This window comes from Lagenorhynchus albirostris, chromosome 5, assembly GCF_949774975.1.
Source record: "Lagenorhynchus albirostris chromosome 5, mLagAlb1.1, whole genome shotgun sequence".
In the NCBI taxonomy this organism is placed as follows: Eukaryota; Metazoa; Chordata; class Mammalia; order Artiodactyla; family Delphinidae; genus Lagenorhynchus; species Lagenorhynchus albirostris.
The window spans coordinates 134,061,293-134,078,845 of NC_083099.1; the positions used below are offsets into that span (position 1 = coordinate 134,061,293).

The 17,553-nt window shown below is 44.8% G+C and overlaps 2 protein-coding genes across 2 annotated transcripts in view; both read left to right on the plus strand.

The window, feature by feature from the left end:
* IFNGR2 (interferon gamma receptor 2) overlaps positions 1–8,428 on the plus strand; it is a 34,606-nt gene extending 26,178 nt beyond the window's left edge. Inside the window, exons 4-7 of the mRNA XM_060150856.1 lie at positions 125–270; positions 3,903–4,062; positions 4,472–4,629; positions 7,754–8,428. Of these exons, the coding sequence (XP_060006839.1) occupies positions 125–270; positions 3,903–4,062; positions 4,472–4,629; positions 7,754–7,936 (647 nt within the window). The 3' untranslated portion in view covers positions 7,937–8,428. The remainder of the gene's footprint in view (positions 1–124; positions 271–3,902; positions 4,063–4,471; positions 4,630–7,753) is intronic.
* A 6,157-nt stretch (positions 8,429–14,585) lies between these two features.
* On the plus strand, positions 14,586–15,317 carry LOC132520713 (histone H2A.Z-like). Its single transcript, XM_060149439.1, has one exon. It carries the CDS (start codon positions 14,674–14,676, stop codon positions 15,169–15,171), a length of 498 nt encoding a protein of 165 aa, XP_060005422.1. The 5' UTR covers positions 14,586–14,673; the 3' UTR covers positions 15,172–15,317.
* The last annotated feature ends 2,236 nt before the right edge of the window (positions 15,318–17,553 follow it).

The following is a 17,553-nucleotide window of genomic DNA, read 5'->3' on the forward strand; positions in this document are numbered from 1 at the left end:
AATATAATTACATGTACAATATACATATTCTGTATATATATATGATGTACATGTGTATGTATATATATGTATCTACGTATATACATAGACTGATGGATTGATTTTGTTTGTAATTCTATTTCAGCCACCATCGGGCCTCCAGAAGACATCTGGGTGACCCCAGAAGAAGGTTCCCTTATCATCAGCTTTTCTTCTCCCTTTGAGGTCCCTGCCTCCGTGGCCTTTTTTTGGTATTATGTCTACTACTGGGAAAAGGGAGGAAGCAAACAGGCAAGAGCATTTTTCTTCTTTGTTTTTGATTTTCATTTCTTTGGAGTTTCTGGATAGCAAAAGAAAGTCTACTTTAAAGTGGCCGAGGACACCAGGGTGTCCCAGTATCCCCTTAGGGGCTGAGCCTTAGCGGTTTTGATCTTTCCCTTCAGGACCTCTGCTTCTACTCACTGTGCTGAGACTCCCCTCCCACCAGACCCATCTGCAGGGCCCTCTCTGCCTGGTATCACATGGTCCCCATGGTCTGGGTCTGGACTCAGCCGGTGCCCATGGTGCCTTTGCCACACTCTGGAGTTTGGGGAGCTTCTGTGGGCCTGTTTCTACAGCAATGAATTTACTACTGCAGTCTGCAAGGTTTAACTATATGAATTCTCTGGTTTGCATGGTTTGCAAAGAGGGCAATATGAATAGGTGAAAAGTCTACTGGAAGGAGAGAGAGTGTTCTAGGGAGAAGGGCCAGTAGGTTGGAAAAGGCTCGGCACATTTGGGGAACTGCACGTGCTCGGATCCTTTAGAAATGCAGGCCACGTGAGGGGCTGGGGCAGGGTAGGGTTGACAAAGGTGGGTCAGACCAAAAGGGGTCTGGTCAGCCCTGGGTAGCACAAGAAAAAACTGACGGCCTTTAATCACCTCCAGTATCTGATTATCCAAGCTACATTCTTTTTCCTCTATTTTTTGGCCACGCCACACGGCATGCGGAATCTTAGTTCCCCAACCAGGGATCGAACCCACACCTCCTGCAGTGGAAGCGTGGAGTCGTAACCACTGGACCACCAGGGAAGTCCCTCCAAGCTACATTTAGTGATGTTTTACTACCTGTGTAAATTCGTGATTTCCTAAGTTCAACATTATTATAATTTTTTATAAGAATAAGAGCTTATGTTTATCCAGAGCTTTCTTTGTGTCTGGCACCTGGCCCAGGCACTTTAGATACATCATCTCATTTAACCTTTACACCCACCTGTTTCACAGAGAGGGAAACCAAGTGGTTAAGTAACTAGCCCAAGGCCAGCAACTGACAGCAAAGCAGAGGAGACATCTAGCCTCAAGGTCCATGCTCTTAATTGCTGTTTCTCTCCCACATAGTTGATGTTTGCACTTGCTCTTCATTTCTTTGTGGTGAGTGTAAAAACACCGAGGAAGGCAAAACTCACTGAGAACAGACTCTTAGCAAATAGGGAAGAAAGAAATAATCGTTTCCAGGGACCGGAAATCCTGAGGTCAAGGTCTGGTCAACTGGAATAGAGAACGCCTGGAAGAATGCAGAAGGGATTCCCCTTTCTCCCTTTCAGCCAGAGCATGTATACTTTGGACTTTCATGAACAAAAGATTCTGGGGCTAAAGTAACTCTGAAAGCCACCTGTACGATCTCCTTTCCAGCTGTGAGTCCGTATGTCAGGGGTCCCCAAGTCCAACCCCTAGATTTGCTCGAAGGATGCATGGGACTCAGTGTATAGTTGTACTCGAGGCTGTGATTTATTCCAGAGAAAAGACACAAAACAAACTCAGCAAAGGGAAGAGGCACATGGGGCAAAGTCTAAAGGAATCCAGGCATAAGCTTCCGAGTCTTCCCCTGGAAGTCACCCAGGACACACTTAACAACAAGAGTGACGTGACAGCACGTGTGAAATCTTATCTACCAGAGAAGCTCGTTAGAGGCTCAGTGCCCAGGGCTTTTACTGGGGGCTGGTCACACAGGCACCCTCTGCCCAACATAGACACCAAAACTCCAGACTCCCAGAGGGAGAGCAGGTGTTCAGCATAAAGAGCATTGTTTATACAGGAAACCACCCTTATCAGTCAGGGAATGGCGGAAACACTGCTCAAATCCAAGTCCCAGATGCCAGCCTTGGGTCAGCCTTGCAAGCAAGCCTTTCTAAGGACAGCGGTCTCAGGCCTGCATGGTAGCTCTTCTCCGCAGTCTGTGATTCTAACTTTTGGAATAGCCAACTGGCTGCCAAAATAAACTACTCAAAAAGAATGTTGTCCTTAAAATTGCTTTATGTGACATCAGGAGTAAAACTGTTTCTCCTCTGCCATGGCAGTCATCATTTCAAATCGGAGGGAAAAAAAATTAAAACTCATCTCTAATCCTACTATTCAAATATAATATGATCATTTTGTATTTTTAAAAATAAGATCATGGGACTTCCCTGGCGGCCCAGTGGTTAAGACTCCGCACTTCCACTGCATGGGGCGCGGGTTCAATCCCTGGTCGGGGAACTTAGGTCCCGCAGCGTGGCCAAATAAATAAATAATAAGATGATGTTCTATATACTGTTGAAAATTCTGCCTTTTTTCAGTCAACATACGTAAGCAGCTTCACCTCCATGTTCCGGAGTGTGTGTGATATTCCACCATTTCAAATGGCTATAGTATATTCTACTGTAGTATCTCAAAATCAGAAAGCAGTCCTGGGGCTTCCCTGGTGGCGCAGTGGTTGAGAGTCCGCCTGCCGATGCAGGGGACACAGGTTCGTGCCCCGGTCCGGGAAGATCCCACATGCCGCGGAGCGGCTAGGCCCGTGAGCCATGGCCGCTGAGCCTGTGCGTCCGGAGCCTGTGCTCCGCAACGGGAGAGGCCACAGCAGTGAGAGGCCCGCGTACTGCAAAAAAAAAAAAAAAAAAAAATCCGCCTGTCAATGCAGAGGACACAGGTTCAATCCCTGGTCCGGGAAGATCCCACATGCATACCTCAGAGCTACAGAGGCCACACACCGCAACTACTGAAGCCCGCACGCCTAGAGCCCATGCTCCGCAACAAGAGAAGCCACCGCAGTGAGAAGCCCGCGCACCGCGCAAAGAGTAGACCCCGCCCGCCGCAACTAGAGAAAGCCCGCACGCAGCAACGAAGACCCACAGCAGACAAAAAAAAAAAAAAAAAAATGAAAGCAGTCCTTTATGAGAAATCCTATATAGCCGTAATATAGTGTTTTTTTTTCTCCTTTCCCTGTGGAACAGTGACAGTTTGTCTGAGGTGAGAGTGAGGAACCATTGACTGACCATGTGGAGGTGACAAGACCCGAGGGAGGGTAGCAGCAGGGAGGGAAGGAGGGGACAGAATCCGCTAAGAATTTGGGACCCAACTCTTTCCTGATGACATAAATCACTCAGATCATTTTGACCAAAACTATAAAAGGAGTCAGCACATTTCAGTGAAAACCAGAAGCAGATTGGGAACCAAAGGAACATTATCTCCTAGAATGACTTTTTTCCTTTATTTGTTGACTAACTTCAAGTATCTAGATGAGATTAACCATGAAATACAAAATGTTCCTTTGAAAGGAGAAAATTTCGTCCTAGAAACTGGGATTTGCTAAATTCCAGCTTTGGACCCTCCATTGCTGTGATGGGGCTTCGGTTGGGCCCTCGGACCTCACAGCCAGAAACACAGCTCTAATGCCATCAGCATCTTTCTTGACGTTCCTCACCAATTTTCACATATAAAATTTGTCTGCTATAAGCATATGTGATACACATAAAATTGGTATTGTTTGTTTAGAAACAGAATTACCTTCTTCTTTGGTTATTGTGTTCAGTGTGAATTTGAGGAAACATTGGAGAAGATGGAAGGGGCTTGACCATATCTATGTGGGTGATTTTCAGGTGTGGTTCTTGGTGTATTTTACGTAGGTGACACACCGTTTCAGGAGCAACTTCATCACGTTGAATGATTTAAAACCCTTAAGAGTATACTGTTTCCAACTCAAGGCAGAACTGTTTTTGGCAAAAGAAAACATCTCTAGACCTGGGCATTTAAGCAACATATCTTGCTCCGAAACAACAGTGGATGGTAATGTATGCTTTCTTAAGTCCTTTCTGAGATGGGAACAGAACACTCCTAAAATAGTGCAATCAGGGATTCCTTATTAGGTGGAGGGTGGTGAGAGTGCGGAGACCCAGAGAGAAGGGGCTAGGACAGCACTTCACTGTAGACATAACAAGCTCGTGCTGAAGTCTCCAGTAGCAAGAGCTGCCAGACAGCTAACACTTGCTTTGTTTTAGGCTTGCCTTTACTAGCTATTAATTAAAGCATACAGGGCTGGGTGGAGGAGGGGCAGTATCCATCCAGTTTACTGGGACTCTATTTATTGCAGTGGTGGCTGAGAACTCTATTTATTGCAGTGGTGGCTGAAAAATTACCCGATGTTTGTATCATATGTAGGATGGTCATCTTGTTCACTTTTATGTCACCTGTTTAGCCGCTACCAAGCTTCAACAAGTCATCCTGATCTCTATGGGAACCTTTTTGTTGCTGTCAGTGCTGGTGGGGGCCTGTCTCTTCCTGGTACTGAAATACAGAGGCCTGGTTAAATACTGGTTTCACTCTGCACCAAGCATCCCATCACAAATAGAAGAGGTATGTGTGTACACATTTAAAAGGGTGACATGTCAGCCTTTCATGCCCCCCTGGTAACGCCTAAGAGTAGAGCAGTGGACAAAGCCATGACACTGAGATTTGTGTTAAAAGCAGCACTTGGTTCTTTGTACACCCATGTTCATAGCAGCATTATTCACAACGGCCAAAAGGTAGAAACAACCCAAGTGTCCATCGACAGATGAATGTATAAATAAAATGTGGTGGGAGTTCCCTGGCAGTCCAGTGGTTACGACTCGGCGCTTTCACTGCTCTGGCCTCGGGTTCAATCCCTGGTCAGGGAACTACGATCCTGCAAGCCACAGGTGCAGCCAGAAAAACAAGAGAGAGATGTGGTGTATACATATGAATGGAATATTACTCAGCCTTAAAAAGGAAGGGAATTCTGAGACATGCAACAACATGGATGAACCTTGAGGACATTATGATAAGGGAAATAAATTAGTCACAAAAAGACAAATACTACATGATTCCACTTATATGAGGTGCTTAGAGTACTCACATTCACAGAACCAGAATGTAGAATAGTGGTTGCCAGGGTCCGGAGGGAGGGAGGAAATGGGCAGTGAGTGTTTAACGGGGACAGTTTCAGTTTTGCAAAATGAAAAATGTTCTAGGGACTTCCCTGGTGGTCCAGTGGTTAAGACTCCACACTCCCAATGCAGGGGGCCCGGGTTCAATCCCTGGTCAGGGAACTAGATCCCACATGCTGCAACTAAGACCCGGCACAGCCAAATAAATAAATTAATTAATTAAAAAGTTCTAGAGACAGATGGTGGTGATCATTGCCCAACAATGTGAATAGACTTTACACTACTGAGCTGTACACTTAAAAATGGTTAAGATGGTAAATTTTATGTTATGTGTATTTTACCACAATTAAAAAAAAATTGGGGGGCAACTTCCCTGGTGGTCCAGTGGCTAAGACTCGGCACTCCCAATGCAGGGGGTCAGGGTTAAATCCCCGGGGTTCAGGGACCTAGATCCCACATGCCGCCACGAAGATCCCACATGCGGCAACTAAGACCCGGCACAGCCAAATACATTAATTAATTAATTAGTTAAATAAAGTAAAAATTTTTTTTTTAATTTTTTTAATGGCACGAGGTTGGCCAAAAGGTGGCCTGGTCTGGCCCGGACAGGAGATCGGCCGCAGTAGGTCCCTCTGGAGACAACACGAGAGTCCCGGGCTTTTGGAGCCTGGCTGGAGGGGACATGGACCAGTGGGGACAGCAGTCAAGAGCATGAGCTTTGGGTCAGACAGTGTGCAGGCAGGAGGATTCTAGAGTAAACACCCAGAGCCGTGAGTTCAAAGCCTTGCACGCCGAGTACACAGGGGATGTTACTAGTATTTTAAAGGATTTAAGAAAGAAAAGTGGAGTGGGTAGGTCTTATGGAAAGTCCTGTTTTCCTGCCCAGCTCCAGCGACCCCCTGAGGCTCTGCGAGGGAACCAGGCCCTCTGAGGAGACAGCCGGGACGTTCTTGGGATCAGAAGCTAGCTGATACAAGCATATTTGGAACCATTTGCTTCTGGGGGTTTATCATTCTGCAGTAAGATCAGGGTCAAAGTACTGGAAACAGAACCTTATGTTGTTGTATCTAGTCTGTAAAGACAGAGTGGTGCTTCTAGAAAGAGCTATAGTCACTTGTTTTCCTTCATCTGTCATGAGGTGTTTAAAGTACACAGACGTTATGCGAAGCACATGTTAAATTCCCTACTGGAACCTCCATACAAATGCTGCAGGATTCCACTTCTATCAAGAATCTAAATAGAATAATAGTCAAACTCATAGAAGCAGAGAGTAGCACAGTGGTTACCAGGGGCCAGGCGGCAGGAGGAGCGGGGAGTTGCTTTCAAATGGTATAAAGTTTCAGTTATGCAAGATGAATAAGTTCTGGTTTCTGCTGTACAACATTGTGCCTGTAGGTAGTACTGTGTTGTGCACTTAAAACTGTGTGAAGAAGGTAGAACTCATGTTAGATGTTCTTACCACAAAAAAAAAAAAAAAAAAAAAAAACCTTCCCTGGTTAATACTGTCACAACGTAACAGGTCTCAACTCAGAATTTTACTTGCATCAATAATTTCTGTCTCGGGACTTTCCTGGTGGTCCAGTGGTTAAGGCTCTGAGCTTCCACTGCAGAGGGCACAGGTTCAATCCCTGGACAGGGAACTAAGATCCCGCATTCCACGTGGCACAGGCAAAAAATTTAAAAAACAAACGAACAAATAACTCTGTCTCACAGAACTAGCAGCAGGACCCCAGTAAGTGAATTTAGTACTAGTTGTTCCTTTGGTGCTTGAATCTAAAACATAAAGTGTTTCGGTTCACTTTTCTGAGAAAGTGTGAAAAGTCTATATCAAAGGTCACTGAAGTTACATGAGAACAATGAATCAGGTTTCACTTATATTTTTGAGGTTTCACAAGTGCGCGTGATTCGTGGTTATTCGTCTTCTCATCAGCCAGCTCTAAGCTGACCGTATTTCAGTATCGTTCAGCATTTCCAAGAGCCAGGCAGTTGGTTCTTGGTAACTTGGTAATTGATGGCTAAGCGCAGAACCAAGGCAGGAGGGCCAGGGCAAGTTAAGGCCTGTGGACCGGCACTTTGCCTTGAGGACCTGCGCTTTCTGGTTCGCCCAGGGCTGCATAGCACAGATCCTCTGCACCCCGTGTGTTGTGTGAAGTAGAACCAACCAGTGGGTGGAGTGGCTGAGAAAAATGCTTGTGAACTTTCCCTCTTTGCCCCCATGGTAGTTGAACAAGAGGCTCCATTTCCTCCTTCCCTGAAAAGTTAGAATTCCAGAGACATTTTAGGATTGATAATCCACAAGCCCTCATCCAGTGCAGCAAGTCAGAACTTGCTTTTCCTGAGTTACGCTGCCCTTTCGTGCTTTCAGAGTATTCCCTGGGTTGGCCCTTGGATTCGTGTGAGTTATTGAGATGGGGGGTGAACAGGGGTCCGGTTTTAGAAGTTACTTCGTTGGTGGACAGAATTGGAAGTTATACCTGAATGAAATAGGATTATGCCAACTAAAACTAAAGTATGAAGTTCTGGTATTTGGAACTGCTAAACAAATTATGATAATGGTGTTCAACCTTTTCAAGTATTTAAAGGATCCAGCTCAGCCCATCTTAGACGCCTTGGACAAGGACAGCTCGCCAAAGGATGATGCCTGGGACTCTGTGTCCATCGTGTCGTTTCCAGAGAATAAGCAAGAAGACATTCTCCAAAACACTTTGAACCAAAGCACGGATCCAAGCCACCAGCCCGTGGAAGGAGGACCCTGAGACAGTGAAGCTGCGGATGTGCCTGTCAGGACTTGATGGAGCCCACGACTCCTTATTCCTGTCATGAAAAGACCCGGGGGTGCCTGGGGAGAGGTCCTGGGTCCTGTGGGAGAGAAAAACTTACTTTTTTTAAACTAAGAATTTCCTAAATCCTACAAGTTTCTAGCCCGATTCTACATACCAAAAAAATTAAGGTTTCTCTTAAACACTAAAAAGGCCCATAATTATTTGTTATCAAAATGGCTGTGGCACCCCTCTGATACTTTGTACATTGTGGGTGGGGCCAGGCGGTCAGGAGACGGGGTCCTCTCCTGGCTATGGCAAGGAGCTTGGGCCCCTTGGGCAGGTCACCTAAGCTGTCCCAGCCTCTCCCTGTAACAAGGGACACTGAGTGTCCTGGCTTAAAATGTGATTAATCCTGTAAATAGTTTCCTATTAATTTAAGGGTCATTTTTTTCTTTTCAAGCTAGAAGTAAAAGACTGTATAGTTAACTTTTTAAAAGTCTGTGAAGTTTTTCCTCTTCACCTTCTTTATTTTGGTCTATTTTCTGCAAAGTTTCAACTTTTAAAAATGACTATATCTAAATTTTTGTTTTCTTAAATAACACCCAGTAGAGCTACCCAGAGGCCTCATGGTCACACAGCAAGAAATTTTGACCTGTGTCACTTGATTCCTCGAAAAGTTAGGAAGGGGATTCTCAGAAGCTGCATCAGCGCTGCATTTGTACGTGATATGTCACACGTGTTGAGCAAGGCATGTAAAGAGAACTAGGCAATGGGCAATAGTGATGGCCACTGGGCCTGCAAGTCTTCTGATGATGCAAGTACTGATGGGTTATTTTGTTCAGAGGATATTAATTAAAAGTCCATTTATATGGGGGCTTCCCTGGTGGTCCAGTGGTTAAGACTCCACACTCCCAATGCAGGGGGGCCTGGGTTCGATCCCTGGTCAGGGAACTTCATCCCACATGCCGCAACTAAAAGATCCTGCGTGCCACAACTAAGACCCGGCACAGCCAAATAAATAAATAAAAGGAAATATATTCTAAAAAATAAAATCCATATATATGACTCTTAACGTTTAGGAGATGGATGCGTAGCTTCACTCCTCCCCTCCAACACGCACACAAAGTGACATGTTGCCGTAAGGTTGCTTGAGAAAGAAGCCCCTACTGGCAGCCTAACCTTGACAGTGGGAAGAGGCGATGCTGACAGGAGGTACATGAAGCTTCCAGCACCGGTCGATGGAACCACCTTCTGTGTCTCTGTTGGGGCCCTGTGCCTCTGGTGAGGAATTGGCTCTTGGGCTGACTTTCTAACCAATCATTGTGCACCCTTCCATCCAGGGTGACATGAGAGAAAAGGACACCCACCCACCCCCAGGCGAGTCCCCTTGTGAGATGTCTATTGATTAGGTGCACCTTGCGTTGGGACAGGTTTGGAGAAAGAGTTAGTAGAGGGAAATGGTAAAGACCTCCCTCAAATCATTTAGGAAATGTAAGATAGAAGAGCTTCCTCTGTTGGGCCACACGAAGCAGCCCAGCGAGGAGAGGAGGACATGTATACAGCAGGAAGAGAACCGGTTAAGAGTTTGAACCCAGCAGAAAGGGGGACAGATCAGCTCTGTTAGGAATAAGCTCTTCTGTGCCACCCTCCATAAAAGGAGGTGCCAGCTAGTCGGGGGCAAGCAGGCTGGCCGTGGGGACCAGATTCCGATAAGGCTGAACTGGGTTCAGGGTGGAATCAGTCCAGTGTCCTGGGGCAGACTGGGGTTCAGGCTCAGAAAGGCCCTTCTTAATTGCAGGCAGCAGCTTCAGTGAGTGACAGACTCAGAGCCCAAGCCCAGGGCCAGCACTATTTCCAGGTGCCACTCAAGGGCCAAACTCTACAAGGTTATTGCTTTATAGGGGAGGGGCTACAGGGGCCAAACTCTACAAGGTTATTGCTTTATAGGGGAGGGGCTACACTGACACCCAACTGGGTTCACCAAGCGTCCAACCATGCTTCTCCTCTCAGGCCCGCGCCATCCTTCCTCAGTAAGCATCCCCAGGGGGCATGGGGCTGGCCTGTTATCCAGCCCCAGGGAGAAAGGACAGGAATTATTTGAGCAAGTAAGATACTCCTTTTTAATAGTAGTTTCCAAAAAGAAACACCTGGTTCTACTTTGTCAAATAAATGACTAAGCAATGGGATTAATACTTATACTAACTTGGGACATTAATTTCTAGTCAAGCTAAGTACATAATCATGTTTGAGCTGGAAAAAGTCTATAAATTACCTGTAACAGGGCAAACTGCCGCCCACATGCCAAATCCAGCCTGCTCCCTGTTTTTGTACAGGCTGTAAGCTAAAAATAGTTTTTACATCTTTAAATGGTTGAAAAAATCAAAAGAAGAATAATATTTCATCACACATGAAAAGTATATGAAATTTACATTTGAGTGTCCATAAGTAAACTTTTATTGGGACCCTATGGCTGCTTTTGCGCTACCAGGCAGAATTGAGTAGTTGCAAGAGACTGTTTGCCTACAAAGCCTAAAATATTTACTACCTGAACGCTTACAGAAAGAGTTTGATGACCCCTGATCTGTACAATGCAGTGTTCATTGTATAGGAGAAAACAGACTCACTTCCATTATTTAGGTTTATACAGTTACAGAAGGTCCCTACAAGACCCCATTTGATACCGAGACTGTTTAATTCAAGGTTCATATATTATACGGGAGGAGGGGTATTTGATTCTTGCATGTATTCTATAAAGCACATTATGGACTATGTACCCTGGATACAATTTAGGAGTATGAAGATCAATGGAGGAAAGTAGGCCCTACATCAATAATAGGTCACCCAGAGACGATGGGTGAGTTGGATCAAGGACGCTGCCATTCCATAATGTACCGTTATGTGAATTAGATAAGACACCCATCTTTCAAGACACTTTGATTTGTGCCACGAATTTTCTTTTTAAGTGAACGTGCCATCTCCTGCGCCTCAGTGTGAATAGCGCCCCCTGGGGGTTCTGCAGTGCTCAGCTTGCAGATTGCAGACAACTTCAGCGCCCTGGGACAGGAAGCTGCTGGGTGAAGCCCTCTTGTTCTGGATGGTGCCAAGGCCAGCAGGGCGAGGAGCTGAGGGACATGGCGGTGGAGAGGGGAGGCCCCCAGGGGGGAGTTGGAGGAGGGATAGGGTCAGAGAAGGGAGACTGTCTCCATATCTGTAGGTCACTGGCTGGTGTACTGTAACTGGAGAAACTGCTGCTGCCCTCTCACCAGAAACTACCAGCGTGGAGAACGGCACAGGTCCTAGCCCGTGATTGGGGCATCTGCCTTTGTGACTTTTATTTCATTTACCATCACTTATCTCTGTCCATAGTGTTTTTTAGAAGTCTGCATAGTCACAAGTTATGCTGCTTTCAACTACTGGGAAACAACTGTGTATCCCTAAGGTGCCCCAGGGCCCTCCAAAATAACTTTGCTTTATGCCAGAAAGCCTGTATTTTAGGCGAGAACATCCTAAACCGTCCCAACTGTTTGGTGAGAGTTCGAATCCACACAGGCATCTCCCCGTGGAGCAGTCAGACCTCCCACTCCTCAGTGCTCACAGGCTCTCCTAAGAAGCAACAGCTCTCTGATGGGGATACAGTAAAAGTGACCTCTTCCTCCTTGCTTCCAGCTTGTGGTGAGGGAAGATGGCCAGCTGCCTCGGGAGGGCACCGAAGCTGGTCAGAGTGTATACTTGGAGCAGCACTTGGCTCCGGGGAGGGATCTGGTCAGTGCCATTTGCCGACACTCTAGGAAGACTGAGATGCCACCTAAAATTTCAAACCGATAATGAAATACAGGCAGGAGTGGCTTCTCCAGGCCCCCCGTTTATTAAAAAAAGGGGGGAGGCAGACCCCCCCCAGGGTTTCTTTACGTACATACCCCTGGTTAAAACATAATCGCTTGCAAAAGACATTAACTACTTTTCCCTTGTAATTAAATAGTGCTGTGAATAACAATTTATAATAAATATGAATTGGACTTGTTTCACTTTTGCATTCAAATGAATAGAACTATTTGATATCGTCCCTGTAGATAATAAGTGTACTTTTTGTAGTTGAGAGAATGAGAGAAGGCCTAAGTCCTCCAAGAACTGATGAGTCCACATAGGACTCTGAGGCCCTTGCCAATGGGCAAGTAAAGGGCCTGGCATAAAATTCAATTAACCAATTAAACCGATATGCTTCTTTACTAGCTCCTTTCTGAAGTGTTGCTGTGAACCTTAGTATGACTGTGTGTAACTCCAGCTACCCCAAACACTTCTCAAGTGGCCAGCCCCATGCTACAACTAAAAGATGAACACAGCACCAATAGTTAGGGCCATGTGTACGTTTGTATAGGTTGTGCACTGCACAACCCCAGGGGTGCCATTTACATACACAGAATACAAATGTATTTGGTTCCTTTGAGATTTAGAATTTCCTTATGAAAAACTGTCAAAATTAATGGTAAGGGGGCTTCCCTGGTGGCGCGGTGGTTGAGAGTCCGCCTGCCGATGCAGGGGACACGGGTTCTGCCCCGGTCCGAGAAGATGCCACATGCCGCGGAGTGGCTGGGCCCGTGAGCCATGGCCGCTGAGCCTGCGCGTCCGGAGCCTGTGCTCCGCAACGGGAGAGGCCACGGCAGTGAGAGGCCCGCGTACCGCAAAAAAAAAAAAAAAAAAAAAAAAAAAATTAATGTTAAGGTTTCCATGCTAACTTGCAAAATCAGTTTTAAAACTTATTACACACCAAAAAGCCACTAGTAGACTTTAGATGGTAACATGAATTTCTTTTTACTCTGTTTTCCGGCGATTTTCTAGAGAATATTCCTTTTCATAATGAAATAATGGGAATTCCCTGGCAGTCCAGTGGTTAGGACTCCGAGCATCCCCTGCAGGGGGCACGGGTTCGATTGCTGGTCGGGGAACTAAGATCCCGCAAGCCATGCAGGGCAGCCAAAATAAATAAATAAAATAAAATTTGATGAAATAATGTTACAAATTTTGTATAAAATGAAAGCTCAGTGCTCTGGTCCAAGAGACACTGGGATGGAAGAGACTGAAAACAGGCAGATTTCAGGATAAGGTTATATACTCACCCTCCCCCCACATCTGGGTTTTTCTTCAACCAGACAAGAAGCATTTATATATGTAAAGATTATAATTTGTTACACACAAATTGTATATCTCCTCTGTCATATCACAGGGCCACTTTAGTTCAAGTCTACATACTGCTGTTAGTAAAAATTACAACGAACATGTTCTGTTTGACTTATTAATCAGTCTCTCTCCACACAAGGTACTTTAATAATTATAAAGGAGAAAAATAGCTACTTTACAGTGGAGATACCTGGTGGACACCACCTTGGGCATCAAGGCAGGCAAAGTTAAAATCACCAGTACTGGGACAGATGTGTGCTTGCTTTGATGTCCTGAAAACATAAGCTCTGTGTTATTCCTGCCCGAACTGTATAACCAGAATCTACTCCTGATGGGACATCAGACAAACCAAAATTGAGGGGCATTCTACACAACAGCTGGTCTGCATTCTTCAAAAATACCTAGTCATGGGCTTCCCTGGTGGCACAGTGGCTAAGAATCCACCTGCCAATGCAGGGGACACAGGTTCGAGCCCTGGTCCAGGAAGATCCCACATGTCACAGAGCAACTAAGCCCGTGTGCCACAACTACTGAGCCTGTGCTCTAGAGTTCGCAAGCCACAACTACTGAGTCCACGTGCCACAACTACTGAAGACCGTGCGCCTAGAGCCCATGCTCCGCAACAAGAGAAGCCACAACAATGAGAAGCCCACACACTGCAACGAAGAGTAGCCCCTACTCGCCGCAACTAGAGAAAGTCCACAGCAATGAAGACCCAACACAGCCAAAAATAAAAACAAACAAATAAATAAATGTATTTAAAAAAAAGAAAAAGAAAACCTAGTCATGAATGACAAAGGTTGAAGTTGTCCAAAGTTAAGAGCCACTAAAGGGCCATGACAACTAAATGCAATGTGTGATCACGGACTGGATTCTGGAACTGAAAATAACTTATTTTTCTTTACTATAAATCATACTAGTGGGGCACTTGGCAAAATGTGAATGAAGTGCTTAGTGCTGTATCAACGTTAACTTCCTGATTTTGGTATTGTACAGCAGTTGTGATTTGGGGAAATATACACGGAACTATTCAAGGGTGAAGAGCCATCCTGTCAGCAGCATATTGTCAAATGTCTCAGAAAAAAAACAGACTAAATCAAGTGCGGTAAAATGTCAACCTTTGGGGAATCTAAAGTTTATACAGGAATTCTCTGAGTTATTTTTGTAACTTTCCTGTAAGTCTGAAGTTATTTCAAAATAAAGTTATTCAATCTCTACGTTGATAACTTCCATAACAGGAAGTAAATACACTTAGCCTCATACTGAATCCCTTTTTGTCACCTGGACAAGGTGCTCCTAAATCAAAGATCTGGTGATCTCTGCACTGACATTATCCATGGGGGTCTAGAAGGTTTGCCCTGCCACACTGACATGTAGAAATTTAAAATATCCTATTTGCTGCAGCTTAAAGAATTGAAGAGGCATATACTATCATCTAAAAACCCTACGTAGCAGTTTGAATCGTGGCGCAACGAAGCTGTAGGCGGCAGGTTCTCACTGGGTGTCTGACTAGTACTTTCTCTGCCTTGCTTGTTTGAGCTTCAGCAGAATTTGAAATGGCTGGCGGCAAGGCTGGGAAGGACTCCAGAAAGGCCAAGACAAAGGCGGTTTCCCGCTCGCAGAGAGGAAATACGGTGGGCCGTATTCATGGACACCTGAAATCTAGGGAGACCATCCATGGACGTGTGAGCGTGACTGCCGCTGTGTACAGCGCAGCCATTCTGGAATACCTTACCGTGGAGGTACTTGAATTGGCAGGAAATGCATCAAAAGACCAGAAGGTAAAGCGTGTTACCCTTCGTCGCTTGCAACTTGCTATTCGTGGAGATGAAGACTTGGACTCTCTCATCAAGACTACGATTGCTGGTGGTGGTGTCATTCCACACATCCACAAATCTCTGGGAAGAAAGGACAACAGAAGACTGTCTAAAGGATGCCTGGATTCCTTATTATCTCAGGACTCCACATACTCTAACAGCTGTCCAGTGCTGGTGATTCCAGTGTACTGTATCTCTGTGAAAAACACAATTTTGCCTTTTTGTAATTCTGTTTGAGCAAGTTGGAAGTTTAATTAGTTTTCCAATCAACCAAATTTCTGCATTCTAGGCTTAACCATATTTAAGTGTTACTGTGGCTTCAAAGAAGCTATTGATTCTGAAGTAGTGGGTTTTGATTGAGATGACTGTTTTTAAAAAACTGTTTGGATTTTAATTGTGATGTAGAAGTTACAGTAACAAACATTGGGTTTTGTACTGACATTATTTCCACTCTGGTGGATAAGCTCAATAAAGGTCATATCCACCCCCAAAATAAAATAAAACAAAATAAATGTTTAAAAATTAAAAAATTAAAACCCTATGTAAAATGACTTAAGCTGTGTTAAATCTGCTACCAAAAAAAAAAAAAAAGTACTGGCAGGTTCAAAACAAAAACCAACCGACTCCAGATTCTTTTTAAGGTGGCATGCCACCTTGTGACAAAAGGCCAAAAAGCCATCAAATGAGGAAGGAAAAACCACTGCAGGCAAAGCCACCAGGGAAAGAAGGACCCAGCTTTATTGATCACTTACTGTTTCCAGGCACCACGAGGCATTCCCTCATGTTAATTCTCAAACCACACTTACAGAGAGACAAACAGCCTCGGGGTCACATAGCTAATAAATAGCAGTGGCAGAATTAGGGAAAAGCAAATCAACCTGAATTTATAGTCCCCCAAGAATCCCAGCTCCAACACCAGAAATCTCCAGTAACAATGCAACTGGAAATACTCTTCCTCCTCTCTCCATCCTCATCTTTTCTCTTCTGCATGTCAGGCTGGCCACTGGCTTTTCCCAAGATCACAACATCCACACCTAAGTTTCCCTGTCCTTTTAATTCCCTGCATTCTATCTATTCTTCTAAAGTCACCAGAGCAGCAGTTTCCCCAAATTTTATTTCTCAACATGTTCCAGGAGATAAATTTCCAGGACTCAAGGATGGAAAACACCAAAGAATTGACACTTCCTTCCTGAAAACATACAAGACATAGTGTATAAAAAGCTCTAAGAAAAAAACTTTACAGGAAAAAAAATGTTTTAATCTAGTCCAGCCAAGGGTCTCCCAAGGTTCTCTGACCAGCGCACACTTTTTCCTAAAGCAACACCAAGGTTCTAGGGCTGCTCGGGAAATGCTGACTGTGAGAAGAGCAGGACTTCGCCCTCAGGAAGAAAGGGCCTGAGCTGTGATTCCGATCCATGGGCAAGTCACTTCACCTCTCCAGATAAAAGCTCCTACATCCAATTGTGAGAATGGAATGAGACAATACACAGCACATAGAAAGTTCTCAATACAAGTTAGCAATCAGCATTGAGCAGAAAAATGACATGACGAAATAGGGCCCTCCAGTGGGAAGATTTAGCTGACGGCAGAGTATTAAATGAGGAAAGAAATGATGGACCATGATAGGAATGATGATGAAAAAATGCTATGCTAAAGGAAGATCAGGTCAATCAGAGTTCTTTATAAACTGCGGTCGAACTTCATTATTTGCAAGTTCACTTACTCGATAAAACATTTATCTGTAACTCCCAAGTCAATACTCGTGGCACGCCCTGGTCATTTTCGGATATGCTTTGAGTGGTAATTGAGGTCGCCTGTCCCACAGATCCCCAGCTGAGGTGGAACGAGATGAAGCTCTGCCTTCTTGTTTCAGCTCTCATGCTGTAATGTGTCCTTTCCACAGCCTATTTTGTGCCACCTTTTTCACATTTTTATGTCTTGTTACTGATTTCACTGTGTAAAATGACCCCCAAGACTGGAATGGGCCTTACAGAAAAAATGCATGAGTTAGAAGCTTCCTTGGGGCATATGTTATAGTGCTGCTTTGAGCTCAAGCTTATGAATCAACTATATTAAACAAGGATTGTTTTTTTCTTTTTACTAGTTATCCAATACACAGTTATATTCAAGTGTCTCCAATTGTTCCAATAATATCCTTTGCAGTTTGGGGGGGTTTCTTGTTTTGGTTTTTTTTTTTAATACATCTTTATTGGAGTATAATTGCTTCACAATACCGAGTTAGTTTCGGTTGCACAACAAAGCCAATCAGCCATATGCATACACATGTCCCCATATCCCCTGCCTCTCGAGCCTCCCTCCCACCCTCCCTATCCCACCCCTCTAGGTCATCGCAAAGCACAGACCAGATCTCCCTGTGCTATGCTGCTGCTTCCCACAAGCCAACTATTTTACATTCAGTAGTGTGTATGTCAATGCTACCCTCACTTCACCTCAGCCTCGCCCTCCCACCCCATATCATCAAGTCCATTCTCTATGTCTACCTCTTTATTCCTGCCCTGCAACTAGGTTCAGCAGTACCATTTTTTTTAAGATTCCATATATATGCGTTAGCATACGGTATTTGTTTTTCTCTTTCTGACTTACTTCACTCTGTATGAG

Coding starts and splice junctions, on each gene's coding strand:
- LOC132520713 (XM_060149439.1), top strand. CDS start 14,674: ATGGCTGGCGGCAAGGCTGGGAAGGACTCCAGAAAGGCCAAGACAAAG.